The sequence below is a fragment of the Haliotis cracherodii genome, unplaced genomic scaffold, assembly GCF_022045235.1.
Source record: "Haliotis cracherodii isolate W230 unplaced genomic scaffold, xgHalCrac1.p SCAF_23, whole genome shotgun sequence".
NCBI classification, from domain to species: Eukaryota; Metazoa; Mollusca; class Gastropoda; order Lepetellida; family Haliotidae; genus Haliotis; species Haliotis cracherodii.
In genome coordinates, this window is record NW_027266279.1 from 2,908,375 (window position 1) to 2,929,696 (window position 21,322).

Sequence of the window (21,322 nt, forward strand, 5' to 3'; positions counted from 1 at the left end):
TTTACTAGATTTTTTAAACTTATCCTGCATTACTCTGTATCTGAAGGTACGGTGGAGGGGACAACTTCAGATATGGTCCTCAGTAAACATTGTTACCACGCGAAGTTGGAGCAGCAGTACCGTGCATCTCTTCTGCACTAACAAACAGCAAGAGACAATTGCGTGCGCTTGGGTCCAGAAACTGGATTACCAAGTCACTGCTGGGTAGCAGAATAACCCCCCTGTGGAACTTGTGAACAGTGCCCGAGTCAGATAGGCTGGCTTTGGAGAGGAATAGCATTTTAATGGCGTTGTGGCTTGGTGACATGCTGGGCTACAACCAGAGGGCCAAAACTGCGAACGCTCTTGACGTCTTCTAAGGCCACGCCATCAGGTAGTGGCTGGCAAAATCCAAGTCGGATCTCCAATAGCATCCTTCCATGATGGCTCTAATAGAGCAATTACTGTGTAGAGCCATTGTTGAGACAACCACCCGGATCTCATGAGTGTTGTTAGCTGGCGGTTTGCTCTCTTGTATGCCTGAAGGAGATGATGGAATGCAACCTTCGAGATATGGTATTGCTGCTGACTTCAGTCGTGGACGTCTTAGAGACGGGAATGAACAACTACGCAGAGTCTTGGAGTGGCAGATGAAAACATAACAAGGCACAGTAAGAGCTCCTTGATTGCGCAAGTAGGCAGTCTGCCTCTGTTGAAAATCCACAACCATCTGGAAATGATCGACCCTGTTGGCATTGATCTCGGTCCAGTCCTGATCCATGGCCCCAGATGAGGCCAGCGCCAACAAAGCCTTAAGAGACTACCTGATCCAAGGAATCGTATTACACAACATAATAAAGACCGAACAGCGACATTGAGTGCCACAAACAAGCATAAATTTGAAAAAAATTACGATGAAGTTTCAATGAGTACGATTCCTAATTATAGTAAATAAACAAGGTTTAATTCAGAATAATGGACATATATTGCACTATAAGAGTGAGTGAGTGAGTATGGTTTTACGCCGCTTTTAGCAATATTCCAGCAATATCACGGCGGGGGACACCAGAAATGGGCTTCACACATTGTACCCATATCGGGTATCGAACCCGGGTCTTCTGCGTGACGAGCGAACGCTTTAACCACTAGGCTACCCGACCGCCCCTGCACTATAAGAAGTGTATTACACTATAAATGCCAATTGTTGGTGTAAGTTTTTCTATTTGCAATGCTAATACCGAGCCGGCACTGAAATACAGAACGTGTGCCTCGAAAACACGGGACATGAAAGGAAAATTCAAAAGGTCCGGGGTTCGATCCCCGACCGCATCATACCAAAAGACGTTAAAAGATGGTACTTGTTGTTACCCTGTCTGGCGCTCGACATTAAGGGGCTAAAACAAGGACTGGTCGGCTCGGAGTCAGTGTCTGAGTGGGGTATTCATGTTAAACTGCGGCATGGTATCTCAGTGAGCTAGCACTATAAATCGGCATCAGTCCGGACTAGTACAAGCAGCCACACACATACATACACGTACATGCACGTTGCTATATAAGTGCAATGATCTTGGACGCGACATTAAACCCCATTTCACCTCACCTTTCTGCAGTCATGTGACCTAGTGCCACAAAGTTTATACGTAGCTAGATACGTAGTCTACAGCTTAAAATGTCAACAAAGACAGCTACTAACGGAAGCTGTTGTCAGTATTGATATTAAAAAAACATTCTCATCAATTTCTGACTTATTACTGACAGGAAAATCCAATAACTTGAACAAAATATGATGTCATCATGAGGAGAAACATTCATGCCATTTGTCTGGTAATTTCTGAGGGGACAGCGTGAGGAAATGCATTTTGAGAAATCCCAATATTTAAACAAATATTAAAGAAATAAATATCACAAAAAAACACATCATGTGTGTTGAGCCCCACCACTAAATTTAAGACATTTTGAAGAAAAAAAGCCATACACCATGACAACAGCTTCTTCAAAATGGCTGCAAGGAACATGTTCAAGTGTCAACCATATTGTCCGTAAAACAAGAAGTATTCAAATTAAGCCATAGATTCAGCAATTTCAGTGACAGTGATCATGATACAGAAAGATAAACTATATGAACACGGCCAACAGCTGGGAGAGATGCTAGGGAATACCTGTGCACACACATCCTACAGTGCAGGCTTGATTATTGATATTCAAAGCTGTTGGTAATGTATTGACGAGCCTACACACATTTCTGATCAATACACATTTATCACGTACAGAGCAATGATTGTGACAGGTTGGTGGGACGATCATTCCATGTGGTTTAACAGTTTTCATCACGTTGAGTTCCAGAAGTGATAGACATTGGATCAGTTTTGACAAATGTAATTTAATCCAGCATGTCCATCAACAGGGCACCAAAACAATTGATTTTGAAAGAAATATTTTATTTTTTTACATATTCTTCACAGTGACCGATAAACTGTCATGCCATGACAAATAATCAATAGTAAAATTTAAGAATAAGTGCTTCACTTCTTTGGAGTAGTATATATATATATTGCAAACATTATGCAAATAAATATGAAAAACAGTCTGAGCATGTCAAGGAAACGGACATTTTCATACTTTCCACTAGCATGACTAGCAGAGCTTCACACTGTTGTCAATACTTATGCTGCTTATGAAGCAAGTGATTCATGCAAATGACTGCACACACTGCACAGTATTACCTCGGGCTGGCTAAAAAAATCGATAATCAGAATTATCGTCGATGGGAAGAAATATTAATGATTATCAATATGAAATTGTTGTCATCGATAATAACTAACAAAAACTAGTGTGATGAAATAAACTTTAGATTTACTAAAACAGACTTGTTATCGTCAAAGACATCTGTTTTTAATATATAAAACAACCGCAAAAGTGATCTATGCATAAAGGTGTCACTGCTCACCAGCGGCATGAAGTATGTTGATTTCTTTCGGGACTTTCTTGTATATTTGCTTACTATTACAGTAACTTCTCCATTGTTATTTATTGTTAATAAATTGTTTTTTTGTTGGTGATTATCAGTCTCTATAATCACGATTAAAAGATTGTTCCTTACAATAGGTGTGAGAGAGTGAGTGAGTTGGGTTTAACGCCGCTTTTAACACTATTCCAGTTATATCATGGCGTGTCAGCTTAATGTGGGAGGAATGCCCGAAGTGATGCAGGTCTCAGACGTTTACCACTTTGGTGAAACCCACGAGCACGGGTATGGTGCTGACAAACCTAGAAACATAATCGGGGCGAACTGGGATTCGAACCCACAATCATAGGTTTCTGGCGTGCCCAAGGGACACAACTCTGCACAGCGAATAGCTATGCCTTAGATGACTGGGCCACCCGTGCCCCTTCCTTACAATAGGGGAAAAGCTGAAGCAAATGAATGGGTCTATTTGGGTCTGAACAGATGAGGGGCACTCAGATTTCACTTGTCATTGAGAAGGTATGCATTAACATGCTAAAAAATAAAACATTAGGGGGTACACATTTTACATTGTCAGCGACAGTAACATAATTAAAAGATTATTCATTTTCATATCGTCCAAATTCAACAGCATGTCAGAAAGAGAAAAAAGCTACTCGGTTCAGAAATTATGATCTCATCAAAAGGAAACAGAATAATGTGTGTGTGTGCGTGCATGCGTGCATGCGTGTGTGTGCATATGATTAGGCCTTTATTAGTTTCCAATTGGGAACTGCTCACTCACGATAATATCCTGCATGTGATTTCCAGTATCTCTTGAATATGAGTATTTTGTTCATATATTCACCAACATGTGTGGTATTCACGTTTCTTTGGTCAGTGAGTATACTATTGTGACAGTTCCTTTGATCATCTTAAGGTTTGTCGGATCTGGAAGGAGGTAGTGAGGTAGTGAGTGAGTGAGTGAGTGAATATGGTTTTACGCCGCTTTTAGCAATATTCCAGCAATATCACGGCGGGGGACACCAGAAATGGGCTTCACACATTGTACCCATGTTGGGAATCGAACCCGGGCCTTCAGCGTGACGAGCGAACGCTTTAACCACAAGGCTACCCGACACCCCCAGGAAGGAGGTACTGCATTGGAGTAAAATATCTGATTTAATGAGATTGTGAGTATAACAAAAGCTGGGGAGACAACTCACCAACTCTTCCTCTCCCCCATCGTTCAGCATCATCTTGGTGAGGAGGAGCCTGGTGTTGGCCATGTTGCTGAGGCTGACTGAAGCAGTGCTATCTGTGAAGGCAAAACATCCACATCATCAAACGCTTCTGCAACAATATTGCTTGGATCATCTGCACATCAAATTGTCTACCAAGTTGTACTGATCAACATCTTGGGGCAAGAAACGTTTGGACCCAAAAAGAAATACCAGCTATGAGTGAGTGAGAAAGGGGGTGAGTGGGTGAGTGAGTGAGTGATTGAGTGAGTGAGTTAGTGGGAGCGAGCAGGTGACTGGGTGAGTGAGTGAGTGAGTGAGTGAGTGAGCAGGTGACTGGGTGGGTGAGTGGGTGGGTGGCTGGGTAGATGTTGACATCAAGTGCTTTCGGTTAATAAGCCAATCAAATATTACTTTTTTATTAACTCCGTGTCTTCATCACATACATTTAATGAAACATATTTCTACATTAACAGCCAGGACCAGGTGGTTTGGTGTATATGTGGTAAATGACATTGCATGCAAAGCTGTTGACAAAACTATGTATGTTTTAACAAAACTAGGGGTGCAACAATGTTTCTCATTGATCATAAAAAGACACATTTCAATGCATCAGAATAACATGATGGCCAGGAACTGAAAAGTATTTAAATTCAAGCCACTTACATGATATTCACTCAATCTTGATGTCCAAAATCCACTCAAAACTGTCCCCCAAAATATGTATGCTGTGCGTCATGTATCTCAATACAGGTCTGTGTGTATTGTGTACAATAGCAAAGGCCACATAGCACTGTGTATCAGTTTCAGTGTATCGCTTCACTCTTAATAAAACCATCCACCACTTCTGGTACTAATGCAGAAAAACAGGATAATATAGAATTACATCACTCTGACCTCCTACACCTGACATCAAGCTCATTACAGCAATATTTTGAATCCTACATGAGGAGACACTGCACAGAGTTTGTCAATGAGCGGTTCACTGCTCGCTTTAGATAGTTGTTTGTCAGGAGTCTTTTAGCCCTCCAGGTTAATTTTTTACAAAGGGGCAGTTTGGCTCCTGCAGGGAAAAAAACAGGAGCCAAAATGGTTCTCCTTGGAGCCAACACAACTGACATTCTAATATTAAACATTTCAGGCTCAGATTATGATAAGTAGTAATACTGACAAACTGTCAAGGCTTTGAACATGTTGAATTCAATTAAACTTTTAAAGTTTCGTATCTGTTCCATATTTCAAGGAATGTTTGCTGTGCTATTAAAGTATGTGGGTTAATATTTTACTATCAACTTCATTATTATCACGAATATAGATCAATAATTGATTACTGACATACAAATAATTGGTCATCTGATAATGCATAACAAATTTACAATTGCCTGGAACTTTTTGAAACATTTCACAAAGGGAAGCTCCAATAAGATTTACCTCAGGACTAAACAATACTAGCATATCATGAATGAGTTCGTGAAGGTGAGTTTAGTTCAATGGCGCGTTTTATTATGGTAAAATCAGAGTGTGTCAACGGGACGTGATAGGAACCCAAAGTCATGCAGGTATTAGATGTTGACCGCTGAAGTGAGGGCCAAGACCACTGGTATGATGAGTTTCTGGACCTCTGAGGGATGCAGGTCTGCACAGCGAATTGCTGCACCTTAGACAAATGGACCACCTATGCACACACCCCAAGCAACAAGATCTCTAACCAAAAGCAATGAACAATGGCATTGGAATGAGGAGACTTTTAGGATCAAGGCAAATATTTGAGTATAATTTCCATAATAATTTAAGCATACCTACTGTGATGACAAGACCAGCCGGTGCCAGTCCCTTATCATAACATCAGAACCTGCTGTCAATTTAGTGGTGTGCACACATGTTTTATAATATCAAACACACACAAATTACTCTTTCCATCAAACTTAATATCGGAATTGGATATCATTTACAGGTAACAAATTTAATGCCCTAGAAATATGTCTTCATTGAAATAACTCCACTTGTTTCACCTCGATTCTACAATGTGTATCATTTTGCGGATCGAAGCATATGATATCAGAAAAAAACATTTATCTTTACTTTCTCATAGAATCTTCTGATTGGCTACTTGATGTTTCACAAAGATCAAGACATGTTGGCCGGCCAGCCTGTTCAAACATCATGCTGTTATTGTTTGTTTGTTGTTAAACGCCAGTCAGCAATATTCCAGCTATATGAAGGTGGTCTCTAAGTACTTGAGTCTGGACCAGACAATTCAGTCATTGACATCACATGCATCCATCGTAATTGGGATACGATGACATGCATCAACCAACTCACTGAGTCTGACGACCTGATCCCGTTAGTTGTCTCTTATGGGTTGCTGAAGACCAATCAACCCGCATCTTCACGGGTCTTCAGTTATTGTGTTTGGTGTGAATTCACTTGCTTGTTACAATCCAGTTGAACCTGTTACTTGTCTGAGTAACTGATGGCTGACACAAGATAGATCTCACTTTTTCAGAAAATTATTTCACTGAAAATATATTTTGGTTACTTGTAAACTTGTAATGATTAGGGCTGGGACGATACACATGCAGTGTGATCCAATACATACAACGAGACTTGGCTCATGATCCGATCTGTAACATGTATGTGCTTTTATCTGTGGTGAGTAAGCCATCTTTTTCATAGACAGAATGGCCAAATACCTGGCACACAAGATATTTACAGTTTATTTTGTTTGTTTATTTGTTGTTTAACGCTGCACTCAGCACTATTTCAACTATACATGCTATATGACAGCAGTCTGTAAATATTCGAGTCTTGACCAGGCAATCCAGTGATTGATATCTTGAGCATCGATCTAAGCAACTGGGATACGATGACATGCATCAACCAAGTCAGCATGCCTGACCACCCGATCATGTTAGTCGCCTCTTATGACAAGCATAGTCGCCTTTTACGGCAAGCATGGGTTACTGAAGACCTGTTCTAAACTGGATCTTCACGGGTCGATTATTTACAGTTGGCAGTGTCAAGTAATAATAATAATAATAATAATAATAATTTATGCATTTGTATAGAGCAATGGGTGAAAATATTTACTGTTCCACCATTAATTATCACAAATAATTAGTATTTGGTTTAACAGTTTTTAAAGCAAACAATTAAGATAAGAATTTGATATTTTTATCTTTGTGTGTGACTGTGATCAATACTTGTAATGAGAAGTAAAATATCGCGATCCATCGATGCATCGTCCCACTACTAGTAATGATAGATCTGATCAGATGACAACACCACAGTGAACCCGCTGTTGTTATCTAACTATGTCAGAGGGTAAGCATGGTAAGTGAGTGGATGTTTCAATATCAAGGCAGCATTAAAAACTGGCACGAGTCCAATTGTCCTTGCCAAACTGTCCAATAGTTAAGCTATGATAAGGACTTGTAGAAATTTACCTTTTTTAGTGAGTGAGTATAGTTTTAGCGATATTCCAGCAATATCCCGTCGGGGGACACCAGAAATGGGCTTCACACATTGTACCCATGTCGGGAATCGAACCCGGGTCTTCGGCGTGATGAGCGGACGCATTAACCACTAGGCTACCTGACCGCCATATGTTACCGGGTTTGCCATATGTTACCGGTTTGCCATATGTTATCATTACAAGGACTAGTGGACTAAAACTGTCAGTTTCTAACACTGCAAGGTCATCCTGTATTCCGACAGCATTGCTTGTACCAGTTGTGTACAGCTGTAGTTGTACTGATAACTTAATGATATTGATATTTATTACATACCTGGCTGTGAGCTAATCTAATTTATAAGTTACATATATCTTCTACAACTAGTAAGTGACAATGTAAACTGATATCTTCATTCTGCAGAGTGGCGATATCATATATTCATGAAAATACACAGCCGTGGCCGAGTGAGTAATGATAACAGTATATCACTTACTTAGCAACAAAGCAATTATGTTTCAATATTTAGTATGGGTGTGAAGCATACCTGCATATCGGGAAATTGACGTTCATTCTTTCCACGATACGTACCACAGTATCATTTTTTCATGCTCGATATATCATGTGATTTCAAATTGGGATTTGTATCATGTGTTTAATGTTATACACTTGCCAAATGCCTACACTGCCCAGGAGCGAGCATTAGGGGCCCCAAGATGGCTGCGTATTTATTGAATGAGTAAATATTATGTTGTACCAGCATCTTGTTTTGTTCTATTCATGAACTTCAGTTCATACCTTAATGTATCAGTTTGCTTTTGAATTAAACATTTAGAATTATACAATATATCGTGATACGTATCACAATAGGGCCTTGTCCATTGCAAAATATTGTGATACACTTTAAACCTCAAATACCCATCCCCAATATTTAGAAACAAATCTAAAAATGGGAAAAGAATATTTTTGAATGTACAACATCAGCCCATTATTTGGCAAGTTGTTTGCAAGTTCTGGCACAAAACAGAAGTTGACCATTCACCACCATTTCCTTTAAGCTGTAAAAGCCATCATTTAGTACAAACACATTACTTCAAGTGTCTTGATTTGCAAGAAAAATAACACAATGGCCATGAACTTCTTTTTCTGTTGTTGTACTTTTAAAGAAACAATCAAGTCACTTGCATCAGGCACATGACAGTCATTTAATCTTGTTCCAGAAATTCTTCTTATACATGTCATAACCATCCTCCAAAATACATTATTCTGCATCAAAATGCATCATAAGTACGGAGTCAGGGTGAGGTAAAACATGTATTTTTTAGGTAAAAATATCATTTATTATCCTGACTCATATGCTGTAGCACCCACCTAGTCATACCCGCCTCCAGTAAACGTGTTTTGGCCTTAAGGGTAAGTGAAATGAGAGAGTGACAAGTATACAGGCTTGGTCACTTGCTTCCAGTCGCGGCTGAGGGCTGTATTCAGGTGAATTGTTTTTCTATGTTCTTTGGAACACAGCACAGTAGTTTCCACTAACTTTTTTGAATGAGATGAAATAAGCACTTAGAATGAGTAAATGTAATTTTTTACTTTTTTGTATCCCAAGGGTGGTGGTGAAAAGGGCTTTAACGCCATATTCAAGGTTATTGTATTTACATAGCATATGCATAGTGCCAGCCCTCTGAGATCCCATGCTTCAGGATAACATGGAACCCCACTCAGCCACAGTAAACTGGCACCGAGCAGACCAGTTTTGTCTTAATCCCTTAATGCCCAGTGCCAGACAGGATACAACAAGTACCATCATGTAACATCTTTCGAGAATCCCATGGGACTAACAATGCATATAATATGTGTCAAATATTTGTGTCCGATAAAACCCAGGTAAATGACCCTGTCCTACAATGTTCATGTTTAATGAGTATCATTGTTATCCTTATCAGCTCCTGACTCCTGTATGACCTTGGAGATCACAACATCAGTATCATGGTTATCTGTCAGGTCAACGAAATAACGTAACGTGTACATGTGGAGGTTTAAATCATAACTTTTTAAGTGACACTCAGCAATATTCCTGTTCTAAGACATTGATGACTGCCGCTCGTAAATAATCCCAAGTGCCAGCAGGGTAACAAGAACAATTTCTAAATAACATGGAGAGGGGATCGAAACACCAGCCTTCTGCTCTCAAGGCAGACGCTCTATCCACTGTATAGTCTAAGCCACAGAGTTGTGTGTAAAATAAGCGTTAGAAGTTCCTGAAAAAGATTTTGATTTGTAACCAGTTAGAAAGGAATTATCAGATGTCTCACCATGATCACTACAACCTGTAAACAATTATCTGGACAACACAAACAGTGGCTGTGACAATGATCAACAATCCACATTATTAACAGTGCCATTATGAAAGTACTTCAATCGTGTCATTGGCATTCTAACCATGCTAACAAACTGTAATTTTACAATAAATTGTACATTTATAATATTTATCCAATCTCACACGATGTATTTCTCATTCTTCTTTTGATCAAAGTGGAAACGTGCGGGTCAAATGGAGAGAAGACCCATCTGAAGGTAAGACATGCTGGACCTGTGAACATTGGATGCTCACAATGTAGATTTGCGATTCAGTAAGGTGTAAACTGACATCAATCACCCAAAAGTCACCCATGATAACAGAAGCAGCATATTGTTAAGATTACCTCAGTCACCATGCTAACAGTGAACTAAAAACATGGTTTCAGATCAGTCCATTGTTGAGGACATTGACTGATTGGTATCAATGGTTATCCAAACTGTTCTAAATATTTCATTTCAAATTGGGTCACGATGTAGAAGAATGATATAATCATGAAAATCTCCTGCCAAATACCATTTAGCAAAATCACTGACACGGCGTCATTGCACCGTAGCTCTAAGGGTTAGCTTTATCAGCTGATCCTTTGAAATGACAGAACTGCAGTTAGATCTGCTACCTGTTGTAGATCACCAATAGCCAAGAGATGCAGTAGCAAAGGCCAAACTAACTCTATTTCTGAGAGATGGTCAGCAACTTGAATGCATATAATTAGAGCAGCAAAAGAAATTCTATCAATTTTAAAAACAAACAAAATGAAATTAAATCTTATCAACACTGATCAATACAAGAAACAGAAATTTTGTCAATACTCACAATAGATATGTGTGCCCTACTCCCACGAGTCCCAAAGAGGGACAGGTCAGCTGAAATTGCCAAGGCAGAAGGCAACCTCTTAAACACTTAACATGCTTAAAGCAACAACAACAAAAGAGGACCTGCTTTTCAAAGTCAGTGATCCAACAAAGAAGAATGCCTTCACCAGTGTGTGACCATAACCACTAGCCTGGTACCCAAGTCAATGTGGTCAAGTAAAATATTGTGTTTGCCAGACGGCTTCAGAGAGACTTATGTGGCAGTGGACATTTGGGCCATCAAAAGGTGGTGGGTTTTTTTCCAAAAAAAAAAGGTGTAGGGGACAGGTCATTTTCAACACAAAATATGAGCTTCATAATTATGAATTTCAAGATTTGTTGTGATACCAGACAAAGTATTGAATCATCACAAAAATTGTTTAGCACTGCCAACATAGACATGTGGGTAGACACAGGATTAGATATGGCCACTTGTCTGTTACTCTGAACTGCCTCTGTGGTCTTGTGGTTGAGTGTCCACCCGGAGAGAGGAAGGTCTGGGGTTCAATCCCCAGCTTCATCATACCAAAAGAAGTCAAAAGTGGTACTTGTTGTTACCCTGTCTGACTCTTGGCATTGAGGGGCTAAAACAAGGATTGGTCGGCTCGGAGTCAGTATACTGTGTCTGAGTGGGGTAGTCATGTTAAACTGTGGCATGGTATCTCAGTGAGCTAGCACTATAAATCGGCATCAGTCCGGACAAGTACAAGCAGCCTACACGCACACACACACGTGCATGCACATCGCTATACAAGTGCAATAATCTTGGATGCGGTGCAGGAGCTAATTATACTTTTACCTTTAAAAGTAAATTTTTGGTTCTAATCACAGTGTCAATTAACATGGTTAAAATAGGCCAGACTAGGTAGATTTGCATTGTTTTGATATATGCTATTTTTATAGCTCTATGATTCATATTTATTAAATGAAGCAAGAAAAGCATTTTTTTAGTATTTCCGACAGTATTTCAGTAATTTTTCATACCCCCCAGTCCAAAATTCAGCTCTAGACAAGTTGGATATGACCAATGGTGCCTATAACAGTATTCATGGGAGCCATCTTCACCAACGTTAGCTTAATAGAAACCCGTGTTTCAAAGTGGTAAATGAGTGAGTGAGTGTGTTGGGTTTAACGCTGCTTTTAACAATATTCCAGTTATATGGGAGAAAAGCCAAAAGTGATGCAGGTCTCAGACGTTTACCACTTCAGTGAAACCCACAAGCATAGGTATGGTGCTGACAAAGATAGAAACATAATCGGGATTCGAACCCAAAATCATAGGTTTTTGGCCTGCCCAAGGGACGCAACTCTGCACAGCGAATCACGGCGCCTTAGACGACTGGGCCACCCGTGCCCCCCAAAGTGATAAGAGATGAACAGACAGTACAATCTCATCCAGGAGGTACAAATAATTAAAGGTGTCATGCAGTGGGATGGACCTGACTTTGTAACATGTCGAAAATAAACTGTTCCTTTCCGAATTACATGTATACATACTGGCAACTCGAACAACTTGATGAACACAGTGAGTGTGTTGGGTTTAACACTGCTTTTAACAGTATTCCAGTTATATCACGGCGTGTCAGCTTAATGTGGGAGGAAAGCCCGAAGTGATGCAGGTCTCAGACATTTACCACTTATGTGAAACACACAAGCACAGGTATGGTATTGACAAACCTATTAACATAATCAGGGCGAACCAGGATTCAAACCCACAATCATGTTTCTGATGTGCCTAAGCCACCCGGGTATCCATCCCCTTATTACCCGACCCTACCCGGCTACCCGCTGTCGGTCTCAAGAGATAGGTACAAAATGTCCGATTGGGAAACGTTTGACCGTACTCCTGTCAAGATACAGGTATAAAATGAGCTTGTCATGCATACACTGAAGTTGACTGAAGTTTTATCTTTATGCAAACATATAAAGTCAGAAGGAATGAGTGCATAGTCGGAAAGAAATGTGAACATTTGTCACTTATAGTGTAACCATAGAGTTCTGTATAATTTTTGCCATTAAAAATAAAATCATGTGACTCCCCACGGGTCCGGGTAGTCCTGTGGGTACCCACCCGACCCGAGTACCTGAGTTACCCATCTCAGCCCTATAATGGAACTCCTAATTAGGCTTGAGTTACCTTACTGCCTATTAAGAAACAAAGCGCTGATCATGATACTGGAACAATCCAATTATGTGAGTAAAACACAAACTACTTGATTACAACAACCTTTCTTTGCCCCATGCAACATATTGCATGGTATCTCAAGTATCATGAGATGCATTGATATGTTATGTAGGTGTACTGTGACACCCCAATATTGTACCCCTACAATCTCATTGAATCAGATCTCTTACTACAATGTAATACCTCTCTGCAAGCACTTTCTTTTCGTGTTGAGGCGTCTAAACACTCAGAACGAGCAAGCAAAGCAATCAAGACATGCAAATCTGATTTGTTTCATGAAAACAAATAGAGTCAATAAGTCCCAAATGCAAAAGAAATTAGGCCATGATTATATATTATTGTGGATATTTGATACATCTTGTCATTTCTGAGCACTGTGGTATCAACATCCAAAAGTATTGAAGCCAAGTTGATTAGAAAGCTGACATTTGATTGTCTGAAGAATCCACGCACTCTTCTCAAATGGGATTCAAATCGAGGTGGAAAAGAATAGAAGCCGAGTTGATTAGAAAGCTGACATTTGATTGTCTGATGAAATCCATGCTTCCTTCAGAGTTTGCTTAGAATTACCAGACATGGCCTTCTATGGAGGTGTCTTCAGAGCTGCAAACAGGGTGGTATCCTGTTGGAGTAAGAGCTCTGAGGAGAATGAGATACTGTACTCCTAACTAAGATTGTTCATCTATTTGTAAAAGCATAACACAATGTTGACATGTTCATGATGAATCCTACTGAGTGTGGGTTCTCAGGCTCACATAAACATGCACACACACACACATATCGCAATATAAGTCAGGGTTAGAAATTGGCACTAGTCCTGTAGTCCTTGCCAATCTGCCCAATAGTTAAGGTATCATAAGGACTAGTAGATATTTGCCATTTTTAAGGGCTTTGCTATATGTTATCATTATAAGGACTAGTGGACCAAAAATGTTAGTTTCTACCGCTGTTAAAGTGCATTAATCTTGAGCAAGATGTTAAACCCCATTTCACCTCACCTCCGGTCAGCAATCGAGATCGAGTAAGTGAGAAAATATAGCTGTGCACCACATCAATAGTCTTTTGGCTGTTCAGCTGGGCATGCCCCTCAGAAAGTCCGGTTGAAAATGGTATATTGAGTCAGTGAGGCAGATATCTACATGTATCTCCCTGACCGTTCAACCATGCACATGATGCATGAGCTTCCAATTGACTTGCAAGCTGGCCATGCTTCACCAGCTGCTTCACGAACAGGTCCTACACGCGAATGAAATTGGGGTGTGTACAAGGACACTGTTACATTGCATTCATGATGTTTGTGTGAGGGCAACTCCTGATGAAGAATTTCATTGCTTCCACTCATGACTACCAACTGCAGATTCAGATTCAGAGGAAATTCAAGGGATCTTTTAAATCCATGATCATATTCAATTAAATAAAATAAATCTCAGTACCCTAATACGCGACCGGGAGGCGCCTTCTGTTCATACTATCGAAGACCCATGAAGATCCGGGGTAGAATAGGTCTTCAGCAACCCATGCTTGCCGTAAAAAGGTGACTATGCTTGTCGTAAAAGGCGACTAACGGGATCGGGTGGTCTGGCTCTCTGACTTGGTTTATACAGGTCATCGGTTCCAATTGTGTGGATCGATGCTCATGGTATTAATCACTGGATTGTCTGGTCCAGACTTGATTATTTACAGACCACTGTCATATAGCTTGAATATTGCTATGTGCAGCGTTTAACAACAAACCAACCAACCAAGTCATGGTGTTGAAGGGGGAGTATGTAGCAGGGCTTGGAGTCATCCCACAGATAAGATCCTTACCTTATTGGGGATAACCTCTATGGTCATGTGGACAAGGCGTCCGACATCACAGATCAGAAAGTTGATGGTGCGAATCACATCACAGATTTCAGAAGTTTATGGTAGATACATTGGCATGGACATGCTGCCAACATGGGATCATCATTTGGTAAAATCTGTGATTCAAACCCATAACAAGCAGCTCCTGGCATAGATAATTGACACAACTCTGCACAGCTAGACACCCAATGGTGTGTGAAGATTGGTGTGTAACCTAGAGATGAACATGACAAACACATGATCATAGGGGGTCTACTTTTGGGACACGATACTAATGAAATAGTGTTAAAAAATAAGTTGGGGTCCAAAACATAAGTGTTATGACAAGATCCCTGTGACTTTTATGTTTTTACAAACACATATTGTCATAACTTTTCAGGGCGTGTGGGTACAGCTGTGATCATATTCATAGGTGTGAAAAACAACAACCCAGAAATGCTTGTTTGTACAAACCTGTACACTGGCCACTCATTATGCTCAAGGCTATAATGTTACAATGCTGACTAAAAAAGCTTAATAATTAACACATTAAATTACTATGCTGGTACTTGAGGTACTGGTAAAATATTTGAGGTTCTGGTAAAATATGAATTGTTGAATTTTTTAAATGTTATTTACGCTAGAACTAATATTTCACTATCAGAGACGTTTTCTAATTGTACACAGATAAGTTGTTACCATCAGTTTATCATAGCCTAATGTTCAGTTAAATATATAGCGTTCATTTAACTTGTTTTATAACATGAAAGAGGAGAAAGTAATTGTGGGGTGCAGCTTGTCCTGAGTGCAGTAGGACAAACTCTGAGCATTACTCACTGTCACGGGTCTAAAACTTTAGTCAACCACTTTATAACCACCACTGTTGTGTGGGCTGTATAGATCGGTTTGGCCTGGCCTCGACCGTAAAGCTGTACATCTGACAACACATGATACACAAATCTGAATGTAAGAAAATGTTTACCTGTAAGGCGATTCATATTTGTCACTGTAGCTACGAAATCGCATGCTGGACAAACTATCTAGAAGGACATGATTTGGTTCCACTCTATAACAGATATAATCAAAATTGCCAACAGAACAGTTTCGCTCGATACGATTCGATCTGACACTTCCCGTGCCGTGGACAGCCCATTCAAGTTGTCGCTCGTAACCCCTCGTTTGTCTCCGAAAAGACATTTGTTGTTGCAGTTTTCACAAATAAATAATTGCGTTACTCTCACTAGTAAACTTTCGATTACTATAATACGAACCACAAAGCATATTTGTGACATATTTGTTTATCAGTTGGAAAACAAAATATAATATTTATCGTCTTCCCGAGGGAGGACTTTCAGATACAATAACAGCCAAGAACAGTAACTCTAATACCTTATAAAGGGACATAACTGCCGGAGTTTCGAATACTTATAATTTAATCGATCCAAATTTTATACCTTTTTAGAACAAACATATGCTTCAGTGAAACGTCTGAAATAGAGCAACATGTGTTGTAACACGTAGATGACAGATAAATATGTATGGACACAAGTATGAGGTGACAAATGTTTATCCATGAATATTTATAGATAGGCATATGATAAAATTAAAGATTAAACTTAAATCAAAATAAATTTGGAACAGCTGATATTTGAAACTGGGCGCACGGAATCCAAGGATGGTGTCCATGATCTGTTTACGAGTGTGTTCAATCTTTTCATACCAAGAACGGACCCGAGAAGACACGGATTAGGTTTGGTCTTCAGCAACCCATGCTTGTTGTAAGAGGCAACTAACGGGATCGAGTGGTCAGGCTCACTGATTTGGTTTATGCATGTCATCGATCCCAATTGCGTGGATCGATGGTTATGATGTCAGTCACTGGATTGTCAGGTCCAGACACGATTATTCACAGTAGTATAGCCTGAGTGCGTGTGGAGTGAAACAACGAACAAATATACCAAAAAACGACTTTATACCGCTGTTAATAAGAGATCATTGTCGTCCCGAGAAACAGACATAGATCTTAGTTGGTCACTGTGTAGCAGTGAATTCCACTTTTGAGTTCGTTCATAGGTACTTTCTAACAAACATAACATTTGGCATTTTCGAATGTAAATTGAATCATTTGGAGTAATATTTATTTATGATTTATTGTTTTAACACGACCCACAAGTCCCGAAAGAAATCGCTTCAAAATAGGTCTTTGAAAGGCATTTAGAAGTGATTCACATAAGGAGTGAGTGAGTATGGTTTTACGCCGCTTTTAGCAATATTCCAGCAATATCACGGCGGGGGACACCTGAAATGGGCTTCACACATTGTACCCATGTCGGGAATCGAACCCGGGTCTTCGGCGTGACGAGCCAACGCTTTAACCACTAGGCTACCCGACCGCCCGATTCACTTAAGGAAGAGAATATATGGATGTCAACTTCTTTATTATGAGCAACACAACGCTTCGGAGTATATGCTTATTCCTTCATCGGGTGAAAGAGTCATTCACCTGATGAAGGAGTTGACATCCGTATATTCTCTTCCTTACGCTTCAAAATAGTTTTAAATCTTTTAAATTATCATAATAACCAATGATATATCAGTATTGAAGATACCTAGCGGTATTGAAGAAGATAATCCTTAATACACGTAAAGGAAAGGGAACTTTATCATTTCACAATGTCAAATTTGATTGACTTAACATTTTAGTTATAATCCTAGCACGGATTTAAGTCATCCAAAATTCAATTTGTTTCATCTTGAAGGTTATGGTTGTGTGACACCCTTGAAGATCCGGGGTAGAATAGGTCGTCAGCAACCCATGCTTACCGTAAAAGGCGACTATGCTTGTCGTAAGAGGCGACTAACGGAATCGGGTGGTCAGGCTCGATGACTTGGTTGATGCATGTCATCAATCCCAATTGCGTGGACCGATGCTCATGACATCAATTACTTGATTTTCTGGTCCAGGATCGATCAATTACAGACCGCCGTCATATAGCTGGAATATTACTGAGTGCTGCGTAAAACAACAAACCAACCAACCAACTTTGGTTGTGCGTGCGTGCGTATGTGTGATTTTACGCCGCTTTAAGCAATATATCAGGCTAGGCTTGGGGCACCAGAAATGGGCTTACCACATTGTACCCATGCGAGGAATCGAACCCAGGCCTTCGGCGAGAAAAGGGACAACCTGTAACATACACACACGCAAGCACGCAAGCACGCACGCACGCACGCACGCACGCGCACACACGCCTGCATCCGTCAATGAGCCGTCAACACATGAAAGAAAGGAATGGCAACATTTCCTAATTTCATGAACAACACGAGGCGTCTTTCAAATACCAACTTACCCAGTACACTTGACTACAAATGTAAGCACGATAATGAGATACCGTTTATAGCTGAATTATGTAGTTAATTGGCATGTCGTATGCGTGGCTGGTTAACACAACTATATTTGCTTAACAGTCTCGATAGAAACCCGTGGCGCCTTGACATACTTCTATCCTAAATAGGTCAACACACATGGAAACGGAAACTGGGCTGCCAAATGATCACTTTAATGCAGTGTCTTTATAAATTAATCAATCTCAGAAAAACAACTGTAACTTTATATACATAATAGTGCATTTTTAGTCATTGATCCAAGAAAATGCTATACGTATTTCCGAAAAAGAAACCCGATTTATAACCATTTGTTACCCCATTTGGTATACTGAAGATACTGGGTTCGGAATGTCGACAGTTTCACACAGTTCTATTTCACAAACATTTTACCTAATAAACCCAATACTCCTTTCACAATAGTAAGTGAATTAAGAACAATTTCATAATATATACTCTTCGAAAAAAAAGAAACGCAAAGCCAGAATTGTGTGAGGTTGGAAAATACATTTATACGAGGAACCGTACAAGGTATTGAGCCAAAATGTTGTGGAGAGAACCTTTGGTGATTGTAGTCATCTCAGTAATCGGTACATAGGAAAAGTCCAAGGCGAAGGTCAGCTACCATCAATAACACGCATGTCCCCCGTTGGAATCGATAGCGGAATGACATATCCTGCCCATGGAAGAGACGAATATGCGAATCACATCCTGGGGAATGGTAGCCCACGCGGCCTGCAACGCAAAAGCCAACTGCTGCAACGTCTTGGGTTGTGATTGACGTCGGCGTAGCCGTCTATCCAGTTCATCCCACAGGTCCTCTGTCGGGTTCAAATCCGGGGATCTGGAGGGCCAGGGCAGAACGTCAACGTTGTTGTTGTTGTTGTGTAGATCGACTTTTGTGATCCGTGATGAATGCGGTCGAGCGTTGTCCTGCTGGTGCACACCGTTGCCGTTGACTGTAATTGGGGGGACGTGTGGGAGGAGAATTTCGTTGATCTATCGTTGAGCCGTAAGATTGCCCTGGATATGGACCAAACCTGACCTGTCGTGATGAGAGATAGCCGCCCACATCATGACACTACCCCCACCAAACCTGTCCACTTCCTGTACGCAGTTTTCGGCGTAACGTTCTCCCCAACGTCTGCAGACCTGCGCTCTTCCATCCCCTCAACGGAGGAGAAATCTTGATTCGTCGCTGAACCAGACATCTCTCCATCGCAGTTGAGGCTATACCCTGTGTTGACGACACCAATGCAGTCGTTGTTGACGAACAGGACGTCTTGCTCGTAGACCTGCTTCTCTTAAACGGTTTCGTACGGTCTGGTCGGAGATTCTGCGGTATTTGGGATGCGGTTGAGGTGGCTGTAGTCGTCCTTTCACGTAGGTGGCGCAGTCGGGTGTAGCGATCTTCGGCGGGGGTGGTTACTCTTCGTCGTCGAGACCTTGGCCGATCACGTGTTGACCCATGCCGTTAAAACCGATCCCATAGCCTTGTGATGGTGCTGGGGGCTACATCGAACACCCTGGCTACACCTGATCGGGATTCCTCTGCCTGCAAGCGGCCTGTGACGTTGTTTCTTTGCACTTCTGTTAATCCTGGCACGTTGTTCGATTGACGCAGATGCCTGGTAATAATAAAATCCTTCACTTTAACACCGTTGATAGTGCTGCTGCACATGCAGGACGTGCACCTCCATGGTCCTTTTGTTAATGCACTGGCTGCGTTTTCCCGAATCGTACGTGTTTCCAGACTAATGGTTTGCATGTCCTTGTTGTCATCATTTTGATCCGGGAAATTTGTCACTGACACTATAATACATTAAACCTCTTCATGTTGCACCTCTTGGTCCGCTAATTTTACTTTTTTGGCCCAAAATATCCGTGTTGCGTTTCTTTTTTTGAAGAGTATATTATCATGACATGCTCTTGTCCAGAAGTATGTTAGTCAAAAGAAAAGTAGGTTTTAGTGTGTATTTTTTTTATTTTTCCCAAGACCTTTGATTCTTTAAAACACAATGTTTATTGGCAGCCTATGAGAAGCTGGTGTAACTGGTAGATTTCTTAACATTATTTTATCAATGAATTCTAAGCTGAATGCTTGTGTTAGGTTTTCGAAGGGCCTTTCAAATTATTTTCAGCTATTTAACATTTTCATTAATCGACCTGTCATGGAGGACCTTGGTTGTAGAGGCCTATTTGTCTCTCCAAGTTGCGATTATTTTTTTTTGCTTTATAGTTGTAGATGATATATCGCCAATGGCGGATTCAAGTTTACAATTACAAAAGAAAAAGAACATTTTGTGATACCACGGGTATGAAAGTAAAATTGAATAATACCAAAATCATGTTTTTTTTCGTAATGCTGGCCCTTTGCGTAATTAGGATTTCCTAAAATAGTCATCACATAGGGTCAGTGTTTGTTTGTTTATAGATATCGAGGACGTGTTAGTTGGGTAACCCATATAAAAATATTCTTTAAATGTTGAATTGTACCTTTGATCAAATATCCCAGTTTACTTAAAGTCAGCTTTGCTACAAAATTTAGATGTAGTAACACAATTGGGATCGATGACATTCATCAACCAAGTCAGCGAGCCTGACCACCCGATCCCGTTAGTCGCCTCTTACGGCAAACATGGGTTGCAGAAGACTTATTCTTCCCCGGATTTTCACGGGTCACCTACTATATTGTAAATGTATTGGCATCTACAAAGAACCGGGCGAACCAGAAATCTAACCCATAACCATAGGTTTCTAGCATGCCGAAGGGATGCCAATCTATCTGAAGACATACCATTAGGGGTCACGTCAGAACGACCTTTAATCCAACCAATCAGAGCGTCGCTTACCAGATTATGAAAGTGACATTCGGAATACTTATCTGTTTCTTTCAGAATTATATATTTTCAGCGACTAAGTGTAAGTGTCGCGGTGTGTAAGTTTAATGTGGGAGGAAAGCCCGAAGTGATGCAGGTCTTAGACGTTTACCACTTCGGTGAAACCCACGAGCACGGGCATGGTGCTGACAAACCTAGAAACATAATCGGGGCGAACCTGGATTCGAACCCACAATCATAGGTTTCTGGCGTGCCCA

The 21,322-nt window shown here is 40.5% G+C and overlaps 1 protein-coding gene across 6 annotated transcripts in view; it reads right to left on the reverse strand.

Annotated features, from left to right (window-relative positions):
- LOC139471817 (polyamine-transporting ATPase 13A3-like) overlaps positions 1-15,975 on the reverse strand; it is a 66,989-nt gene extending 51,014 nt beyond the window's left edge. For all 6 annotated transcript variants that reach the window (XM_071254320.1, XM_071254319.1, XM_071254318.1 and 3 more), the window contains exons 1-2: positions 15,824-15,975; positions 4,150-4,241 (exon numbers count right to left, since the gene is read on the reverse strand). In XM_071254320.1, coding sequence (XP_071110421.1) covers positions 4,150-4,241; positions 15,824-15,839 — 108 coding nt within the window. In that variant the 5' untranslated portion in view covers positions 15,840-15,975. The remainder of the gene's footprint in view (positions 1-4,149; positions 4,242-15,823) is intronic.
- Between the last annotated feature and the right edge of the window lie 5,347 nt (positions 15,976-21,322).